Below are 20431 nucleotides of genomic sequence, written 5' to 3'. Positions count from 1 at the left end.
GATGTGAGATGAGAGATCACAGAGATGGACAACAAAGGCATACACTCGTAAATATGTAAATTGCTATTCATTTTCTAATGAGCGGCTGTTCATGTTCAAAATATTAGCATTTATATGAGTGTAGTTATGAACTGTATTACAGTGGGTCCACTCTGAGTTTCCCGCTCTTAAACTGTCCCCATCCCTTTCCTTTGTCTACCAAGCCGTCATATTGGTCTCGTCCACTATGGGCTTTTTATTCCTATCATGTTAGTAACCAATGTATGACCTATTGTGTGTGTGTTTATGTAATTCTGTGATTGATTAGTTAGTAAGTAAATAATTAAGCCAATTTGTATATCGCTGATTCATGATTTGATGTTCGGGTTCATGCAGATATCCAAGGGTTTGCGACGTTCAGAAATGAGACTGATGAGGTAACAATACATTAGAAGACTGTAATCAATAAGATGATAAAATGCCTGAAGAGTTACATTCGGGAAATTTAAACTCTATAAACTTGGTGCCACATCTTCCTAGTTAATTACTATTCTGTGATTCATTTAATTACAGAATAATTACACAAAGAGAATTGATTTGATATATATAACAGTCTTCACATCTAATGAATATGTATCCAACATGCTGGGGCGGCAGGGTGGTTAGAGTGTTGGACTAGTATCCGGAAGGTTGCGAGTTCAAACCCCCCGAGCTGACAAGGTACAAATCTGTCGTTCTGCCCCTGAACAGGCAGTTCAGGGGCACTGTTTTACAGTGAAAATAAGAATTTGTTCTTAACCGCCTTGCCTGCTTAAATAAAGGTCAAATAAAAAAATTAAAATAAATAATAATGAGGAATGCAACAAGGTTGGTCAGTGTAGCAATTGCTAGCAATTGTAAGCAATTGACCGGGATTGACTTATCTCTATGCCATCAGACTGTTAAACAGTCACCACTGGCCGGCCTCCGCCCATTACCATGCGCGAAACCTTAAATACAGTCACTAGCCGGCTACCACCAGGTACTCTACTCTGCACCATAGAGACGGCTGCCCTATGTCCATTGAACACCAGTCATTTTAATAATGTTTACCTACTGGTCTACCCACTTTACATGTACGGTACCAGTCGAATGTTTGGACACACCTACTCATTCAAGGGATTTTTTTTTTACTATTTTCAACATTGTAGAATAATAGTGAAAACATTACATTTCTGAAATAACACATATGGAATCATGTAGTAGCCATAAAAGTGTTAAACAAATCAAAATATATTTTATTTTCAAATAAAATTCAAAGCAGCCACCCTTTGCCTTGATGACAGCTTTGCACAGTCTTGGCATTCTCTCAATCAGCTTCATGTGGTAGTCACCTGGACTGCATTTCAAATAACAAATGTGCCTTGTTAAAAGTACATTTTGGGGAATTTCTTTCTTTCTTAATGTGTTTGAGCCAATCAGTTGTGTTGTGACAAGGTAGGGGTGGTATACAGAAGATAGCCATGTTTGGTAAAAGACCAAGTCCATATTATGGAAAGAACAGCTCAAATAAGCAAAGAGAAATGACAGTCCATCATTACTTGACATGAAGGTCAGTCAATCCAGAAAATGTCAAGAACTTTGAAAGCTTCTTCAAGTGCAGTCGCGAAAACCATCAAGCTATGATGAAACTGGCTTTCATGAGGACCACTACTGGAAAGGAAGACCCAGAGTTAAGTCTGCTGCAGAGGATACGTTCATTAGTGTTAACTGGACCTCAGATTGCAGCCCAAATAAATACATGATTCACAGAGTTCAAGTAACAGACACATCTCAACATCAATTGTTCAGTGGAGACTTCGTGAATCAGGCCTTCATGGTCAAATTGCTACAAAGAAACCACTACTAAAGGACACCAATAAGAATAAGAGACTTGCTTGGGCCAAGAAACATGAGAAATGGACATTAGACCAGTGGAAATCTGTCCTCTGGTCTGATGGGTTCAAATGTTTTATTTTTGGTTCCAACCGCCCTTTTTTTGCGAGACGCAAGAGTAGGTGAACAGATGATCGCCGCATGTGTGGTTCCCACCGTGAAGCATGGAGGAGGAGGTGTGATGGTGTGGGGGTGCTTTGCTGGTGACAGTGAATTCAAGGCACACTTATTTAGCATGGCTACCACAGCATTTTACAGCGATTCGCCATCCCATCTGGATTGTGCTTACAGGGACAATTTTTTATTTTTCAACAGGACAATGACCCAACACACCTCCAGACTGTGTAAGGACTATTTGACCAAGAAGGACAGTGATGGAGTGCTGCGTCAGATAACCTGGCCTCCAGAATTACCTGACCTCCATCGAAATTATATAGTTTGGGATGAGCTGGATAGCAGAGTGAATGAAACGCAGCCAACAAGTGTTCAGCATATGTGGGAACTCCTTCAAGAGTGTTGGAAAAACATTCCAGGTGAAGCTGGTTGAGAGAATGCCAAGATTGTGCTAGGCTGTCATCAAGGCAAAGGTTGGCTACTTGAATTATTATTGATTGGATATGATTTGGGAAGGCACTTAAGGTCCCACAGTTGACAATGGAAATCAGCTCAAAAACCAAACCATGATTTCAATGGAATTATTCATAGAGCCCCGAGACAGGATTGTGTCAAGGCACAGATCTATGGAAGGGAACCAAAACATTTCTGCAGCATTGAAGGTCCCCAAGAACACAGTGGCCTCCATCATTCTTAAATGGAAGAAGTTTGGAACCACCAAGACTCTTCATCGAGCTGGCCTGCCCGGCCAAACCTAGCAATCGGAGGAGAAGAGCCCTGGTAAGGAGGTGACCAAGAACCCGATGGTCACTCTGACAGAGTTCCAGAGTTAGGAGAACCTTCCAAAGGACAACCATCTTTGCAGCACTCCACCAATCAGGCCATTATGGTAGAGTGACCAGATTGAAGCCACTCCTCCATAAAAGGCCCATGACAGCCCGCTTGGAGTTTGCCAAAAGTCACCTCAGAGCATGAGAAATTAGATTCTCTGGTCTGATGAAACCAATATTGAACTCTTTGGCCTGAATGCCAATTGTCACATCTTGAGGAAACCTGGCTCCATCCCTACGGTGAAGTATGGTTGTGGCAGCATCACGCCGTGGGGATATTTTTCAGGAGACTAGTCAGGGTCGAGGGAAAGATGAATTTAGCAAAGTACAGAGAGATCCTTGTTGAAAAACTGCTCCAGAGCGCTAAGGACCTCAGATTGGGGGTGAAGGTTCACTTTCCAACAGGACGTCAACCCTAAGCACACAGCCAAGACAATGCAGGAGTGGCTTCTGTACAAGTCTCTGAATGTCCTTGAGTGGCCCAGCTAGAGGCTGGACTTGAACCCAATCGAACATCTCTTGAGAGACCTGAAAATAGCTGTGCAGCGATGCTCCCCATCCAACCTGACAGAGCTTGAGAGGATCCGCAGAGAAGAATTGGAGATACTCCCCAAATTCAGGTGTGCCAAAGCTTGCAGCATCATCACCAAGAATACTCAAGACTCTAATCCCTACAAAGGTGCTTAAACAAAGTACTGAGTAAAGGGTCTCACTACTTATGTAAATATTATTATTCAGTTATCTATTTTCAATACATTTGCAAGTTCAAAAAAACTGTTGTTTGCTTTGTCATTATGGGGTATTGTGTGTAGATTGATGAGGATTATATATTAATTATCCATTTTAGAATAAGTAACATAACAAAATGTGGAAAAAGTAAAGTGGTCTGAATACTTTACGAATGCACGGTATATACACATACACTACCTTTCAAAGGTTTGGGGTCACTTAGAAATGTCCTTGTTTTTGAAACAAAAGCACATGTCTTGTACATCAAAATAACATCAAATTGATCAGAAACACAGTGTAGACATTGTTAATGTTGTAAATTACTATTGTGGCTGGAAACTGCAGATTTTTTATGTAATATCTACATACCGTAGGTGGACAGAGATCCATTATCAGCAACCATTACTCCTGTGTTCCATTGGCACATGTTTAGAATTTTAAAAGGCTAATTGATCATTAGAAAACCCTTTTGCAATTTTGTTAGTACAGCTAAAAACTGTTGTTCTGATTAAAGGAACAATAAAACTGGCCTTCATTAAACTGTTTTTCTGATTAAAGGAACAATAAAACTGGCCTTCTTAAATAGCCTTCTACTATTTAATGAGGCTGCCGGTTGAGGACTTGTGAGGCATCTGTTTCTCAAACTAGACACTCTAATGTACCTGTCCTCTTGCTCAATTGTGCACCGGGGCCTCCCTCTCCTCTTTCTATTCTGTCTAGAGACAGTGTGCACTCTTCTGTGAAGGGAGTACTACTCCGCATTATACAAGATCTTCCATTTCTTGGAAGTGTTTTGCATGGAATAGCCCTTATTTCTCAGAACAAGAACAGACTAACGAGTTTCAGAAGAGAGATCTTTGTTTCCGGCCATTTTCATCCTGTAATCGAACCCACAAATGCTGATGCTCCAGACACTCAACTTGTCTAAAGAAGGTCAGTTTTATTGCTTATTTAATGAGGACATTTTTCAGCTAGGCTAACATAATTGCAAAAGGGTTTTCTAATGATCAATTGGCCTTTTAAAATGATAAACGTATCATTCTCTAACACAACGTGCCATTGGAACACAGGAGTGATGGTTGTCGATATTGGACCTCTGTACACCTATGTAGATATTCCAAAGACAAATCTGCCATTTCCAGCTACGACAGTCATTAACAACATTAACAATGTCTACACTGTATTTCTAATGAATTTGATGTTATTTTAAATGTACAATTTTTTTTATTTTCTTTCAAAAACACAGACGTTTCTAAGTGACCCAAACTTTTGAACGGTAGTGTACATTGCATTTGGATTACTGTTACAGTGCAATTTGCATTGACTCGTTACGATATTAGATTCGTTACGACATTTGTTGATTTCTTGTTGTGTTTAAAACATTTTATTTTGTGTACTTGTTTGACATTTTACTGCATTGTTAGGAGCTAGTAATATACGCATTTCGCTGCACTCACTATAACATCTGCTAAACTGTGTACGTGACCAATACACTTTGATTTGAAATTATTGTGTCTGTGACATCGTAACATGTCTTTCATTTACATTCATAATAATATCATAATTATCTGTTTGAGAATAATTAAGGGTGTGTTCATAAATTCACTCTGTCAATCTACTCCGATCTCAGAGCACTCTTGTCTGAGTGTGCCAGAGCGCGTAATAACGGATGAATTTACGAACCCTCAACACCCATTGAATATGGCCGTTGTCAGTGAACACCTGCAAAAAAGTGTAATTAAATTGATGCCAGCAGCACAGTTACAGTCGCCAACCATCTGGATAACATGAAAACAGCCTAACCAGCTCTGCTAGGGCAGGTAAATTGGTCAGAGTGAGGTGTTCTCTCATTTGTGTCTGGAAGTAGCTAGCAAGCAAGCAACGTTAGCCAGTTAGCTTGGGTGCTTGACTGACATTGTGAGGTCAGAATGCTCAGATTGCAATATGAGCGCACTCTGGCACTCAAGATTGAATTTACCAACACACCCTATACTGTATGCCTCTCCTACGGGCAGGCATGTCTTATTGCCATGTTCAGTAACTGTATAATGAACAGTGAAAGCATAACACGCAACCAAGTTGCAATAAGACAGCCATACATGTACAAAAGACAAATTTATATATCTAACACTTTTGATTGACAGCTCAGTAAAGGTCAGACGTTCCTTCATCAAAGTCTGGCCTCTCCTCTGCCCACTCAGTGTCTCATAAGAGAGATGCCAGGCCTCTGCAGAATGAATAACAACTATATACAAACTCACAATAATGTATTATAGCCAGCCAGCCGCATCTGCAGCACCAGAACGAGCTATAGAACTGAGCCCGGTAATTGCAGAACGAGCAGAGGGCTATTAAACATAATTATAGGCACATACCTGGGGATCTTTTCATTTTTACCTCATGAAGAATAAATGTGCAGACAGAATTTATTTTCCATATATTTCCTTTTACTGATAAAATTCCACCGGTGTTTTTAGCTCAATTACTTAGTAAGGGGAAATGTTTAATTGATTGCAGGGTTGATTTGAGGTGAGAGGATGTAAAGATATTGTCTGTTCTCTGTCTCACCTCTCTAATGGGGCGAGCTCACCAGGAGTAGGTGGGCAGGGTGGACTGATGATTTTTGGAGAAATAATTATATAATTCTGGATGGAGTCAAATGACCAAAGAGACAACCAGAACCTTAATCTTTCATCTCTTCACGGCAGCCATTTTCTAGCTGTTTTGAAAACAATTATTCCCCAATATCTGACACCACTGCATCCAAAGGACACTAACATTTAGTTATGCATTGGACTAACACCTCAGCATCAAGCCTGTTTCATCCACATTACTCTCTTTCGAGTTTAGCTTCTAATATGAGCAGGATTTGATAAGAGGAGCGCGGACAAATGGAGGTGACAGCCGTTGACCTTCATAGGTGTGTGACCTCTCCTTCATCTGCTCCGCTGGACAGCCATACCATGAGATACGGGCCATGTTAGTAAATGAGATCTGGCACCTTATAGACCTGACATGAATACTGCAGTTATGGATCTGTGACCCAGTGCACTGGATGGCCATCACTCCTGGTCCTAGAGGGCAGCTGGGGTGTCTACTGGTCTGCTCCAATTCAACCTGTTGCAGATAATGGAAGAAAGTACTGTGTGGGTTTTTAAGCCACAACCCTAAAGGAACCAGTTTTACAATAATCTCAGCTTTGTTCACTCATATCTGCATTTTTGGTGTGTGTGTCCGTGTGTGTGCACATTCACTGTACAACAATATATTGATTAAATTGTTCCTGTTACAAAGTCTACTTAATTAGGATGGAGATGCTTGGTCACCATCCATAACCTAACCGCATAAATTAATGAAATAGAGGTTCATGATTATTTGATCAAACTCTGCTCTCATGTTTAATTTCATTCACTCAGTTCCTAAGTGGTTTTAATTGCTGCAATAAATGTGTCTGACAATGAGATGTAACAACAGCTTGTACTCGGCTATAAGTAAGTTTGACAAATATTCTCCACAGTTGTTAATCCATGTTTTAATAACAAGTTATCTACAAATCTGACTGATACCACTGTATTCTGGTCGTTATGGGAAGTACACTGTCACTGAAGCAAAATAACATATAAAAGAGTTACAAATAAACAGACTGTACCATGTATCTTAAAAGGTCCCTCCAGTTGGCTTCAGTATACACTGTATAAATGAGCAGGGTTGTATTTAAACAAGATGGTGAAGTGGATGTGGAGAGAGTTACATATCTGATTTTCTAGATCTGTTTTTGTTTATGGTGTCAGATTTTTTGTGTGTCTTCTGTGGACAAAAAAGCACCAGCTTCCAGCATCTCTCAACCATTTACAAGTCATTGAGTCACAACCCAACTGAAAGCCAAAAGAAACAATTCACATGTCCTTATTGTGTCTCTGTAACGGTTCAGTACATACATTTAAGGTCTTGTAATCCAGAGAATCAACAAACCATTGAAAGTCAAACTACTGTAGCATTATACCATTTAGCCGTCCAATAGTTCCCCTTGTAGCCGTTGAGCTTTAACATCTCCCAGTCATTCCATAGTAGCTGTTAACTACACAGCTTGGTGGTCTCGTAATCCAGAGAGTTTGGCAGGCGGTTGCTGAAGGCCTGCAGGGAGGCGTGTATGCGGACCACCTCACTGGCTGTCAGTTTGAGCCGGTGTCTGAGCAGACATGCGAACAGGTCTAGTCTCTGCTGACCTGGGGGGGACAGTCTGTTGACCCGGTCCCTGATCTCCAGCAGCTGCAGCAGAGCCGTGTCCTGGGACCCCTGGGTGTATGGGTAGTCCAGCTGCAGGATCAGGTCATGGATTGCTTCTGGGTCAAAGTGCATGCTGTAGCCAAATACTTGGATGCTGTTGATCTTCATGTAGCCCAGGTTCCGTGAAGGGTCAACCATTTCTAATGGCTCATAGTAGAGGCTGTCGTTCACAGCCCCCGCCGGACCTCCAGCGCCCTGCATCTTTATCCGGCTCCGCAGGTAGATGTGGATGGTCTCAAAGAAGGTCTTCCACTTGTTGCCCAGTGTCAGGGTCCAGTTGAAGCACTCCAGGGGTAGATCCAGTTTGGTGGCCGTCCAGTCTGGGAAGCTGTTCTCACTGACTGGAATGTACCAGCTCTCAGAGTGGCTGCCTCCGAAGGGGTTGATGTAGAGGGTGAGGACGGGCTCCAGTGTGCTGTTCTTGGTCAGGCAGATCTGGAGAGACACGCCCAGCAGCATGTGGACAAGGTTGGACTTGTACTTGTTGCTTTTCAGCGTCAGCAGCATCCTCTTCCTCCAGGATGGGTCAAACCAGCTGTTCAGACGCATGTCATTGCTGATGAAGATGGCGTGGACCTGGAAGGACAGATACAGTTGTTTAAGTTGTTAAGACAATAGTCCATCTACTTTTTCAAGATCCTACTTAACTTTATTACATTTAAAATATCTCTACAACTTATCCATAAAATCGTTCACAAAATCAAATAGCCATCTATTTACCTCCAGCCTACGGTCGGCCCTCTGCAGGAGGTATCTCAGCTCCAGGTCCTGTAGGTCTGTCTCAAAGCCCAGGTAGTTCTCTGTTGAGTCAGCCACCATGGGTCTGCAGGCCCCCTGGGTTAGGGCATAGCCAGGGTTGCAGCTCCCACATCGTGTGTGGTTGTCTGGGGCACAGGCTGCGCAGGCGGGACCCTCTCCGATGGCACATGGTGGGGGCAGCTGGCAAGGGCTGTGCTCGTAGCTGCAGGTACAGCTGTGGAGCTCCTCAGAGAAGGAACCCAGCTGGTTGTTCTCAGAACAATAGAGGAGAGACTGGAAGTGTATCAGCCAGTAGGATTGGGGCCTGGGACGTAGACAGAGAGACAGACAACATAAAACAAAACATTTGGGAATTAAAATGGATGTGAATTTAATTGGTTTATTTAGAAACTTTTTTGCACAATTATACACTACATGACCAAAAGTATGTGAACACCTGTTCGTCAAACATCTCATTCCAAAATCATGGGTATTAATATGAAGTTTTTCTCCCATTTGCTGCTATAACAGCCTCCACTCTTCTCGGAACAGTTTCTACTAGATGTTGGAACACAGCTGTGGGGACTTGCTTCCGTTCAGCCACAAGAGCATTAGTGATGTCGGGCACTGATGTTGGGTGATTATGCCTGGCTCGCAGTGGGCTTTCCAAGTCATCACAAAGGTGTTCAATGGAGTCAGGGCTCTGTGCAGGCCAGTCAAGTTCTTCCACACCGATCTCGACAAACCATTTTGTCGAGATGGACCTCGATTTGTGCACGTGGGCATTGTAATGTTGAAACAGGAAAGGGCCTTCCCCAAATTGCCACAAAGTTGAAAGCTCATTGTGTGCTGTAGAGTTACGATTTATATTCACTGGAACTAAGAGGCCTAGCCCAAACCATGGAAAAACAGCCTCAGAACATTATTCCTCCTCCATCCAACTGTACAGTTGGCACTATGCATTGGGGTAGGTAGCGTTCTACTGGCAAAAACAGATTTGTCCGTCTGAATGCCACATGGTGAAGCGTGATTCATCACTCGCATTTCCACTGCTCTAGAGTCCAATGGTGAGGAGCTTTACACCACACCAGCCGATGCTTTGCATTGTGCATGGTGATAGGCTTGTGTGTGGCTGCTCGTCCATTGAAACCCATTTCATGAAGCTCCGGACGAACAGTTCTTATGCTGACGTTGCTTCCAGAGGCAGTTTGGGACTCTGTAGTGAGTGTTGCAACCGAGGACAGACGATTTTTACTCGATTTTTCCTTGAATTTAACTGAGCTCTACAGTAAGGCAATTCTACTGCCAAAATTTGTCTTTGTAGATTGCATGGCTGTGTGTTCGATTTTATACACCTGTCAGCAACGGGTCTGGTTGAAATAGCCGAATCCACTCATTTGAAGGGGTGTCCACATACTTTTGTATGGGAAAATATGCTTCTGTGAGTTAAAAACTAAATAAAACAGATACCATTATTAATGCACTCTGCGAAAATACACATCTTTGAAAAAAAGAGAACAATATTGTGAAAGAGGCATTTAGAGAGCAAAATCAATAGGACTAATGGTGAAAGTTAGAACACAAAGTGTAGTTTTAACCGACTCAGAAGGCAAATTATTATTTGCTCTATAAATCGACTTCTCTCTCCAAATTATTCCTTCATAATGTGTAAGAAGATGGCACTGCAGTGGATTATTATTTTTTATTAATTAATTTTTATTTAACCTTTATTTAACTAGGCAAGTCAGTTATTAAGAACACATTCTTATTTAAAATGACGGCCTACTCCGGCCAAACCCGGACGACGCTGAGCCAATTGTGCGCCGCCCTATGGGACTCCCAATCAAGGCCGGATGTGATACAGCCTGGATAGTAGCAGTCTTACCTGACCAATTCTGCTCTTTTTTGTGTTTTGTTTGTTTTTACACTGATCTTAACTGTATTTGTGCATAATGTCTCCACCATATTTCCTATGACCAGAGATCACCAACCTCGAATTGGACAAACATTTTTACTTCAAGGAGTTGGCAGCTCTGGACATCCTGCTCACTCCGGACCAGGCCCTACTACGAAAGAGGAAGCAGTGGCAAAACAGACTGCCATTACCCTCTGTTCTATTGGCGAACATGCAATCACTGGAGAACAAACAGGATGAGCTACATTTGAGATGTAGGTCCCATCAACGGGACCTGAAAAACTGTGTTTCTATGTTTCTCAGAGTTTGAGGCAGAACGTGGACATGGATATACATCGTGCTGATTTTTCTATGCATCGTCAAGACCGGACAGCAGACTCAGGTAAGACGAAGGGAGGTTGGATTGTCTTTGTGTCAACAACAGCTGGTGCCCAATGTCTAATGTTAAGGACGTCTCCAGGTTTTGCTCACCTGAGTTAGAATACCTCATGATAAGCTGCAGACTATACTATTTACCAAGAGTTTTAATCTATATTATTCATAGCTGTCTATTTACCACTAAGACCGCACTCAATGAGCTGTATAGGGCCATACGAAAACAAGAAAATGCACATTCATAGGCCGTGAATCAAGCAGAATCTTTTAATACCAAAATAGAACATGATAATGAATGAGGGCAGGTTGCAGCACTGGACAGTTTGATTTCTATATAGGCTATTGTTTTTTTGTTTTTTTTCAATTACACAGGAGCTGCATATCATCAGGTAGGCCTATATGCACTTGTAACTTTTTTTCATTCTGGAAACTGTCATTTTCTTATTTATTATATTTTATTCCAAGATATTGTTGTTCCAAAATAGATTTGTGTTGATTGTGACAGAATCACACATTACTTCTCAATCGAATAACTTTTTTGTCTCCTCGGCTACAGAAGTCTCTGAATGTCATACAGACAAACCAAAGATATCCCATATGCATCAGAGTCTCATCTTTCCCGTGCATTTTACAGCTTGTTTATAGTATTACGGACTAAAGCGTTGTTATAGCTCTTAACAAAAGCCACAATACCATCACATACCCTCCCCACCACCCCAATTCGAGCCCTGGTTTTAACTTACCACATTAAGCCCTTCCCTCACTGACACTGAGATATTTAATGGGTTCATGGTGATTGAAGGAAATGGCTGACGATCTATGGATAGTAGGCAATAATTGTGTCTGTCAAACAGGTAGGCCTACCTCTTATTCCTTGAATAAGAAGAAATATGCTCCAACAGAAAGACCTCTTGTTGTTAGTAGCCTAAAGTCAAATTAAAATGAAGACAGTTTAAATGAATTAGGACTGCACAAATGGTTAATTTGACTTGAGTCAGCCATTTCCTTCATATATATGTTTTTTAAAATCAATTATATCAGTAGCAAGCTTACCTCCGGTACCCCTCAGTAGGCCTTGTCCGCATACACATATAAGAGCACATGCTATGTATCAAATATTTCTGACACCCCCCGAACCTACAGCGCTACCGCCAGCGCTTAGATTTACCATTGCGTTAGGTTTGTTAACCGATTACAAATTACACGACCATCCCCTGGACCAAATAAAAACATACTAAACCCTCACCTGAATGACAGCACCCCATTATCTTCCGGGAAACAATTGTGTACATTTCGTACACTTCCTAAGATCGAATCTTACTACGCCGGCTCTGACACTCAACAGCGTGTCAGGACATGTAAACTATCACAGTTAACAAAGGGAAACCAAGCCGTGAGCTGACCAGCTGCACGAGTCTACCAGGCAAGATAAATGCCTTCTATGCTCGCATCGATGCAAGCAACATTGAAACATGCATGACAGCACCAGCTGTTCCGGATGACTGTGTGATCACGCTCTCAGTAGCTGATGCAAGACCTTTAAACAGGTTAACAGGGCCAGACGATTTACCAAGACGCATACGCCGAGCATGTGCTGACCAGCTGGCAAGTTTCTTTACTGAAATATTGAACCAATCCCTGAACAAGTCCGTAAAACAAACTTGTTTCAAGCAGACCACCATAGTCATCATGCCCAAGAACGTCAAGGTAACCTGCCTAAATGACTATCACACCCACATCTTTAGCCATGAAATGCTTTGAAAGGCTGGTTATGGCTCACATCAACACCATCATCCCAGACACTCTTCCTCCACTCCAATTCGCATACCGCCCCAACACATCCACAGATGATGCAATCTCTATTGTACTCCACACTGCCCTTACAAACCTGGACAAAGGGAATCAACATGTAAGAATGTTGTTTATTGACAACAGCTTGGCATTTAACACAATAGTCCCCTCTAAGCTCATCAACAAGCTCAGGACCATGGGACTGAACACTTCCCTCTGCAACTGGATCCTGAACTACCTGACGGGCCCCTGGGGGTAGGCAACAACACGTCCACCACGCTGACCATCAACACGGTGTGTGCTTAGTCCTCGCCTGTATTCCAAGTTCACCAACGTCTGCGAGGCCGCGCATGACTCCAACACCTTCATCAACTTTGCTGATGACGCAACGGTGGTAGGAACTGACACAACGACGACGAGGCAGCCTATAGAGAGGAGGTCAGAGACCTGGCAGTGTGGTGTCAGGACAACAACCTTTTACTCAACGTCAGAAAAACAAAGGAGCTGATTGTGGCCTACATAAAACGTAGGGGGGAGCATGCCCCATACACATTGAGGGGGCTGTAGTGAAGCGGGTCAAGAGTTTCAAGTTCCTCTGTATCACTAAGTAATTAACATGGTCCACACACAGACACTCAGTTGTGAAGAGGGAACGACAGCATCTCTTCCCACTCAGGAGGCTGAAAAGATTTGGCATGGACCCTCAGATCCTCAAAAAGTTCTACAGCTGCACCATTGAGAGCATCTTGAACGGCTGCATTACAGCTTGGTATGACAACTATAAGGCTCTCGACAGCAAGGCAACAGAGGGTGATGGATACGGCCCAGTACATCACTGTGGTCATAATCTCTGCCATTCAGGACCTCTATCCAGGGAGTGTCAGAGGAAGGCCTAAAAAATTGTCATAGACTGTACTCTCGGCTACTGGATGGCAAGTGCACGAAGTGCAGTGCATCAAGTCTGGAACCAACAGGACCATGAACAGCTTCTACCCCCAAGCCATAAGACTGCTAAACAAGGCTGCTAAATAGCTAATCAAATGGCTACCCAAATAATTTTTACAAATGATCTTGCACTGACTCTCTGCACACACACACTGGACTCTACTCATACACTCACACATACTTACATTTACACCCCAACACAATACAAACACACTCACACACACACACACTTTCACCCTGCTGCTACAGCTCAGCATGTTATCTATCCTGTTGCCTAGTCAATTTATCCCTACCTACAGCTGAAGTCGGAAGTTTACATACACTTAGGTTGGAGTTATTCAAACTTGTTTTCAACCACTCCACAACTTTCTTGTTAACAAACTATAGTTTTGGCAAGTCTGTTAGAACATCTACTTTGTGCATGACACAAGTAATTTTTCCAACAATTGTTTACAGACAGATTATTTCACTGTTCATTCACTGTATCACAATTCCAGTGGGTCAGAAGTCTACATACACTAAGTTGACTGTGCCTTTAAACAGCTTGAAAAATTCCAGAAAATTATGTCCTGGCTTTAGAAGCTTCTGATAGGCTAATTGACATCATTTTAGTCAATTGGAGGTGTACCCGTGGATGTATTTTCAAGGCCTACCTTCAAACTCAGTGCCTCCTTGCTTAACATCATGGGAAAATCAATAGAAATCAGCCAAGATCTCAGAAAAGAAATCATAGATCTTCACAAGTCTGGTTCATCCTAGGGAGCAATTTCCAAACTCGTGAAGGTACAACGCTCATCTGTACAAACAACAGTACGCAAGTATAAATACCATGGGACCACGCAGCCGTCATGCCGCTCAGGAAGGAGACGCGTTCTGTCTCCTAGAGATGAATGTACTTTGGTGCGAAAAGTGCAAATCAATCCCAGAACAACAGCAAAGAAGCTTCTGAAGATGCTGGAGGAAACAGGTACAAAAGTATCTATATCCACAGTAAAACGAGTGCTATACCGATACAACCTGAAAGGCCGCTCAGTAAGGAAGAAGCCACTGCTCCAAAACCGCCATAAAAAATCCAGACTATGGTTTGCAAGATCATACTTGTTGGAGAAATATAATTGTTTGGCCATAATGACCTCGTTATGTTTGGAGGGAAAAGGCGGAGGCTTACAAGCCGAAGAACACCATACCAACCACGAAGCATGGGGGTGGTAGCATCATATTGTGGGGGTGCTTTGCTACAGGAGGGACTGGTGCACTTCACAAAATATATGGCATCATGAGGAAGGAAAAATAACTGGATATATTGAAGCAACATCTCAAGACATCAGTCAGGAAGTTAAAGCTTGGTCGCAAATGGGTCTTCCAAATGGACAATGACCCCAAGCATACTTCCAAAATTGTGGCAAAAAGGCTTAAGGACAACAAAGTTAAGGTATTGGAGTGGCCATCACAAAGCCCTGACCTCAATCCCATAGAACATTTGTGGGCAGAACTGAAAAAGCGTGTGTGAGCAAGGAGGCCGTCAAACCTGAATCAGTTCCACCAGCTCTGTCAGGAGGAATTGGACAAAATTCACCCAACTTATTGTGGGAAGCTTGTGGAAGGCTACCTGAAAAGTTTGACCCAAGTTAAACAATTTAAATGCAATGCTACCAAATACTAATTGAGTGTATGTACATTTCTGACCCACTGGGAATGTGATAAAATAAATAAAAGCTGAAATAAATCATTCTCTCGGCTATTATTCTGACATTTCACATTCTTAAAATAAAGTTGTGATCCTAACTGACCTAAGACATGGAATTTTACTTGGATTAAATGTCAGGAATTATGAATAGCACATATACACATAATACCCCATAATTACAAAGCAGGTTTTTAGAAATGTTTGCAAATTCCTAAAAAAAGAAACTGAAATATGACATTTATATAAGTAATCAGAGCCTTTACTCAGTACTTTGTTGAAGCACCTTTGGCAGCAATTACAGCCTTGAGTCTTATTGGGTAAGATGATTCCTTTGACCACAAGGCTTGGTTTTTATTCTAACATGCACTGCCAACTGTGCAATCTTATATAGAGAGGTGTGTGCCTTTCCAAATCATGTCCGATCAATTGAATTTACTACAGGTGGATTACAATCAAGTTGTACAAACATCTCAAGGATGATCAATGAAACAGGTTGCACCTGTGCTCATTTTCGAATCTCAAATCAAAGGGTCTGAATACTTATGTAAATAAGGTTTTTCTGTTTGTTATTTGTAATAAATTAGCAAAAATGTCTAAAAACCTGTCTTTGCTTTCTCATTATGGGGTATTGCGTGTAGATTGATGAGTTTAAACCAAAACATCTATTTTAGATTAAGGCTGTAACATAACAAAATGTGGAAAGAGTGAAGGGGTTAGTTTCTACTCTCTGTATATAGCCATGATATTTTTGTACTCCCTGTGTATAGCCATTTAATTTTGTATAACCTATATATATATCTATATGTTATTTTTACTCGTCATTGTTATTTGTTATTCACTGTGTATTTATTCCTCTTGTTGCTATTTCTATTTTTATTTTGTATTTTTTATTGTTTATCTTTAACCCTGCATTGTTCACTCTTAGTCTGTACTTGTTGTTTATGAATCATGTGACAAATTATATTTAATTAAATGAGTTGATTTCATTTCATTGTTAGCAGTGGAACTGGCCCCAGGAAGTGAAATCAATCATACATCGTCTGTGTGAAGTGCTGCGAACGAACGGGACGTAGGGGAGCCTTTCAAGTGTTAGCCTTTCAAGTGTTCCGCTTCACTCCCAGGCAAACTGACAAACATTCCACTTCCTCTCTCCATCTCTCCATCTCTCCACAGTCTAGGGAGATTTCTCTTCACAAAAAAAGTATAGTACTTCCAGTTTTCTTCAGAGCAGCAGTAATAAAGTAGATAAACATTGCTTGGCTGGCTCCCTGTTTCTCCCACTCACACAGGGAGAGGTAGAGAGGATCGCTATCAGCTTCCTGGATGGGTGATTAAAGTGTAATTGGGGCTCAGTGGAAAGAACTGTATTGTAGGAGCAAAACGGGACTCTTACCATTCTCTGGGTAGGCGGATGTGAGGCTGCCTCTGGCACCTCTTGCTGAGGCTGAAGAGCTTGAACACCACTCTCTGGGCCCGTCTGAAGAGCACACTCATGCTGTTCTCCAGCTGCTCGTAGCGCCACTGGAACACGCCATCCAACGACCAAAGGTGCTGGATAGTCGACACGTTCAGGAAGAAGTTCTGCGGGAGCCTCATAAGGAAGGTCTTGAACTCATCTGTCAGAAAGAGAGTGAAAATGAAAAGAAGAGGCAACTTTTTCTAAAGGTGATTGTTTTTAAATGAACATGCCATGAATATGGCCAGGGGACTGTGATCTGTGGAGGTAGAACTTTCTTAACCCCTGGAAATTATTTAAAGCAAAGAAATGAACGGGACACAGTGATTTAAAGTAAAACAATGAAACAAATCTGCTTACAAAAGGTATAACTGGGATTTTCCCTGCACATTCTGTTTGGTCCTACGCTGGAAAAGAAAGTGCATAAGATCACTTCAGGCATGTTGCCACATTCCTCAAGGCTAAAGGAGAACAATGTAATTGGTTCCAGAACTGCCATGTTCTACGTTTCCGTGGTTACTTTCTTCCTGCTGGCATCCCATTCCGCTGATAGAGCAGAACGTTGACACGTCTTTGATATCCTTTACCGAAGGACACGTTTACGACCACACCTGAAAAACTCTTTATTCCTGGCACTGCCCTGCACTCTCCTCTCCTCCCTGCTATTAAAACATAAACTTTGAAAGTAATTGCAGATATTTCACACACCAAAAAAATAGAAGAGAAAAAAATGCCCATCCATTCTGATTTCACCTCAGCAACCATGGCCACTGCAGGGTGACATAGAGAGGCAATAATACCCCCAGATTATACTAAGTGCCCTCATTCATAAGATGTTACTATGCCAATGTGAAACACTGGACTTGTAATCCACCTCTGGCCTGCTCGCCTCCCTACCACTGAGGAAGTACAGCTCCCGCTCAGCCCAGTCAAAACTGTTCGCTGCCCTGGCCCCCCAATGGTGGAACAAACTCCCTCACGACGCCAGGACAGCGGAGTCAATCACCACCTTCCGGAGACACCTGAAACCCCACCTCTTTAAGGAATACCTAGGATAGGTTAAGTAATCCCTCTCACCCCACCCCCCCTAAGTTTTAGATGCACTATTGTAAGTGACTGTCCCACTGGATGTCATAAGGTGATTGCACCAATTTGTAAGTCGCTCTGGATAAGAGCGTCTGCTAAATGACTTAAATGTAAATGTAAATGTAATAAATGTTTTTTTATGTGTGATTAATCTGCTCGAGACATATTGTAAACTACCTGTGCAAGGAGATGTTGATTTTGTAATCCAATCCTGTCAGGTTGTGATTTGCTGTACACAGATCCTGTGCCAAGTCCCCCAGGTTTCACTGTGAGTCATTATGGTTTACACTGTTTCAACTGTATATATAAATATGTCTTGGGTACACAGGAACGGTCCTCCACCTTTAAGGGTGTGACATGATAAAACACTTTTATTCAGCTCATATAGTCCCCTACAGAAACTTTTCAAAGATTGTCCACATTAATTTATATATTATCAACTGCATGCACAACGAGTAAGTTTACAGCTAAGCTAGCTGAAGACACCTGTAGATATTGCATGTCAACTGAGTGGCACTGGACACTTCATATATCAAAGTAAACGTGTAATAGTTTGAGCATCTTAATATATAATAGGATCTAAAACAATTTTGTATTCATTTTATATTTAAACTTTACTTTGACAGGGAGTGAGGCTGAGACGAGCAGTCTCTTTCACAGATCAGCCCTATATACAGTACCAGACAAAAGTTTGAACACACCTACTCATACCAGTTTTTTAAAAGTTTATTTTACTATATTCTACACTGTAGAATAGTTGTGAAGACATTACAACTATGAAATAACACATATGGAATCATGTAGTAACCAAAAAAGGGTTAAACAAATCTAAATATATAGTTTATATTTGAGGTTCTTCAAAGTATTTGTGTTTGTATTTATTATGGATCCTCATCAGCAGTGCCAAGGCAGCAGCTACTCTTTCTGGGGTCCAGCAAAATTAAGGCAGTTTATACAATTTTTAAAAAGCATTACAATACAGTCACAGACTGTGTGCCCTCAGGCCCCGACTACCACATACTGTATATATACTACAAAATCCATGAGTACGTGTGTGTATAGTGCATATGCTATCGTGTGTGTGTGTGTATGCATGTGTCTGTGCCTATGTTTGTGTTGCGTCACAGTCCCTGCTGTTCCATAAGGTGTTTTTTTAATCTGTTGTTTTAATCTAATTTTACTGCTTGCATGAGTTACTTGATGTGAAATAGAGTTCCATGTAGTCATGGCTCTGTTTAGTACTGTTCACCTTCCATAGTCTGTTCTGGACTTGGGGACTGTGAGGAGGCCACTTGTGGCGTCTTGTGGGGAATGCATGGGTGTCTAAGCTGTGCACCAGTGGTTTAAACAGACAGCTCGGTGCATTCAACATGTCAATACCTCTCATAAATACAAGCAGTGATGAAATCAATCTCTCCTCTACTTTGAGCCAGGAGAGATTGACATGCATATTAATATTATCTCTCTGTGTATATCCAAGGGCCAGCCGTGCTGCCCTGTTCTGAACCGATTGCAAAGTCCTTTTTTGTGGCACCTGACCACACAACTGAACAGTAGTCGAGGTGCGACAAAACTAGGGCCTGTAGGACCTGCCTTGTTGACATTGCTGTCAAGAAGGTAGAGCAGCGCCTTATCATGGACATACTTCTCCCCATCTTAGCTACTGTTGTATCAATGTGTTTTGACCATGACAGTTACAGATACAGTGCTTTTAGTTTTAGAAATATTTAGGACTAACTTATTCCTTTCCACCCACTCTGAAACTAACTGAAACTCTTTGATACGGGTTGCAGTCATTTTAGTCACTGTAGTAGCTGACATGTACTGTGTTGAGCCATCCTCAAAGTAGCCACCCTTTGCCTTGATGAGAGCTTTGCACACTCTTGGCATTCTCTCAACCAGCTTCACATGGAATGCTTTTCCAATAGTTTTGAAGTCGTTCCCACATCCGCTGAGCACTTGTTGGTTGCTTTTCCTTCACTCTGCTGCCCAACTCATCCCAAACCATCTCAATTCGGTTGAGGTCGGGTGATTGTGGAGGCCAGGTCATCTGATGCAGCATTCCATCACTCTAATTCTTGGTCAAATAGCCCTTACACAGCCTGGAGGTGTGTTGGGTCATTGTCCTGTTGAAAAACAAATTACATTCCCACTAAGCGCAAACCAGATGGGATGACGTATCGCTGCAGAATGCTGTGGTAGCAATACTGGATAAGAGAGCCTTGAATTCTAAATAAATCACAGAGAGTGTCCCTAGCAAAGAAACCCCATACCACCACACCACCTCTTCCATGCTTCACGGTGGGAACCACACATGCAGAGATAATCCATTCACCTACTCTGCATCTGGCAAAGTCACGGCAGTTGGAACCCAAAAAATTTAATTTGTACTCATCAGACCAAAGGACAGATTTTTAATGTCCATTGCTCATGTTTCTTGGCCCAAGCAAGTCTCTTATTATTGTCTTCACGATTATTCCACAATGTAGAAAATAGTAAAAATTAAGAAAAACCCTTGAATGAGTAGGTGTGTTCAAACTTTTGATTGGTACTGTACATATTAATACACATCAATATATACTATA

General features: G+C 41.9%; 1 protein-coding gene across 1 annotated transcript in view; it reads right to left on the bottom strand.

Annotated features, from left to right (window-relative positions):
- Positions 1-6919: 6919 nt before the first annotated feature.
- LOC123996369 (BMP/retinoic acid-inducible neural-specific protein 3-like) overlaps positions 6920-20431 on the bottom strand; it is a 61637-nt gene continuing 48125 nt past the window's right edge. Inside the window, exons 7-9 of the mRNA XM_046299742.1 lie at positions 16698-16920; positions 8574-8916; positions 6920-8429 (exon numbers count right to left, since the gene is read on the bottom strand). Of these exons, the coding sequence (XP_046155698.1) occupies positions 7641-8429; positions 8574-8916; positions 16698-16920 (1355 nt within the window). The 3' untranslated portion in view covers positions 6920-7640. The remainder of the gene's footprint in view (positions 8430-8573; positions 8917-16697; positions 16921-20431) is intronic.

Source organism: Oncorhynchus gorbuscha, linkage group LG15 (assembly GCF_021184085.1).
Source record: "Oncorhynchus gorbuscha isolate QuinsamMale2020 ecotype Even-year linkage group LG15, OgorEven_v1.0, whole genome shotgun sequence".
NCBI lineage: Eukaryota > Metazoa > Chordata > Actinopteri > Salmoniformes > Salmonidae > Oncorhynchus > Oncorhynchus gorbuscha.
This window is presented reverse-complemented; position numbering and strand designations above follow the sequence as displayed.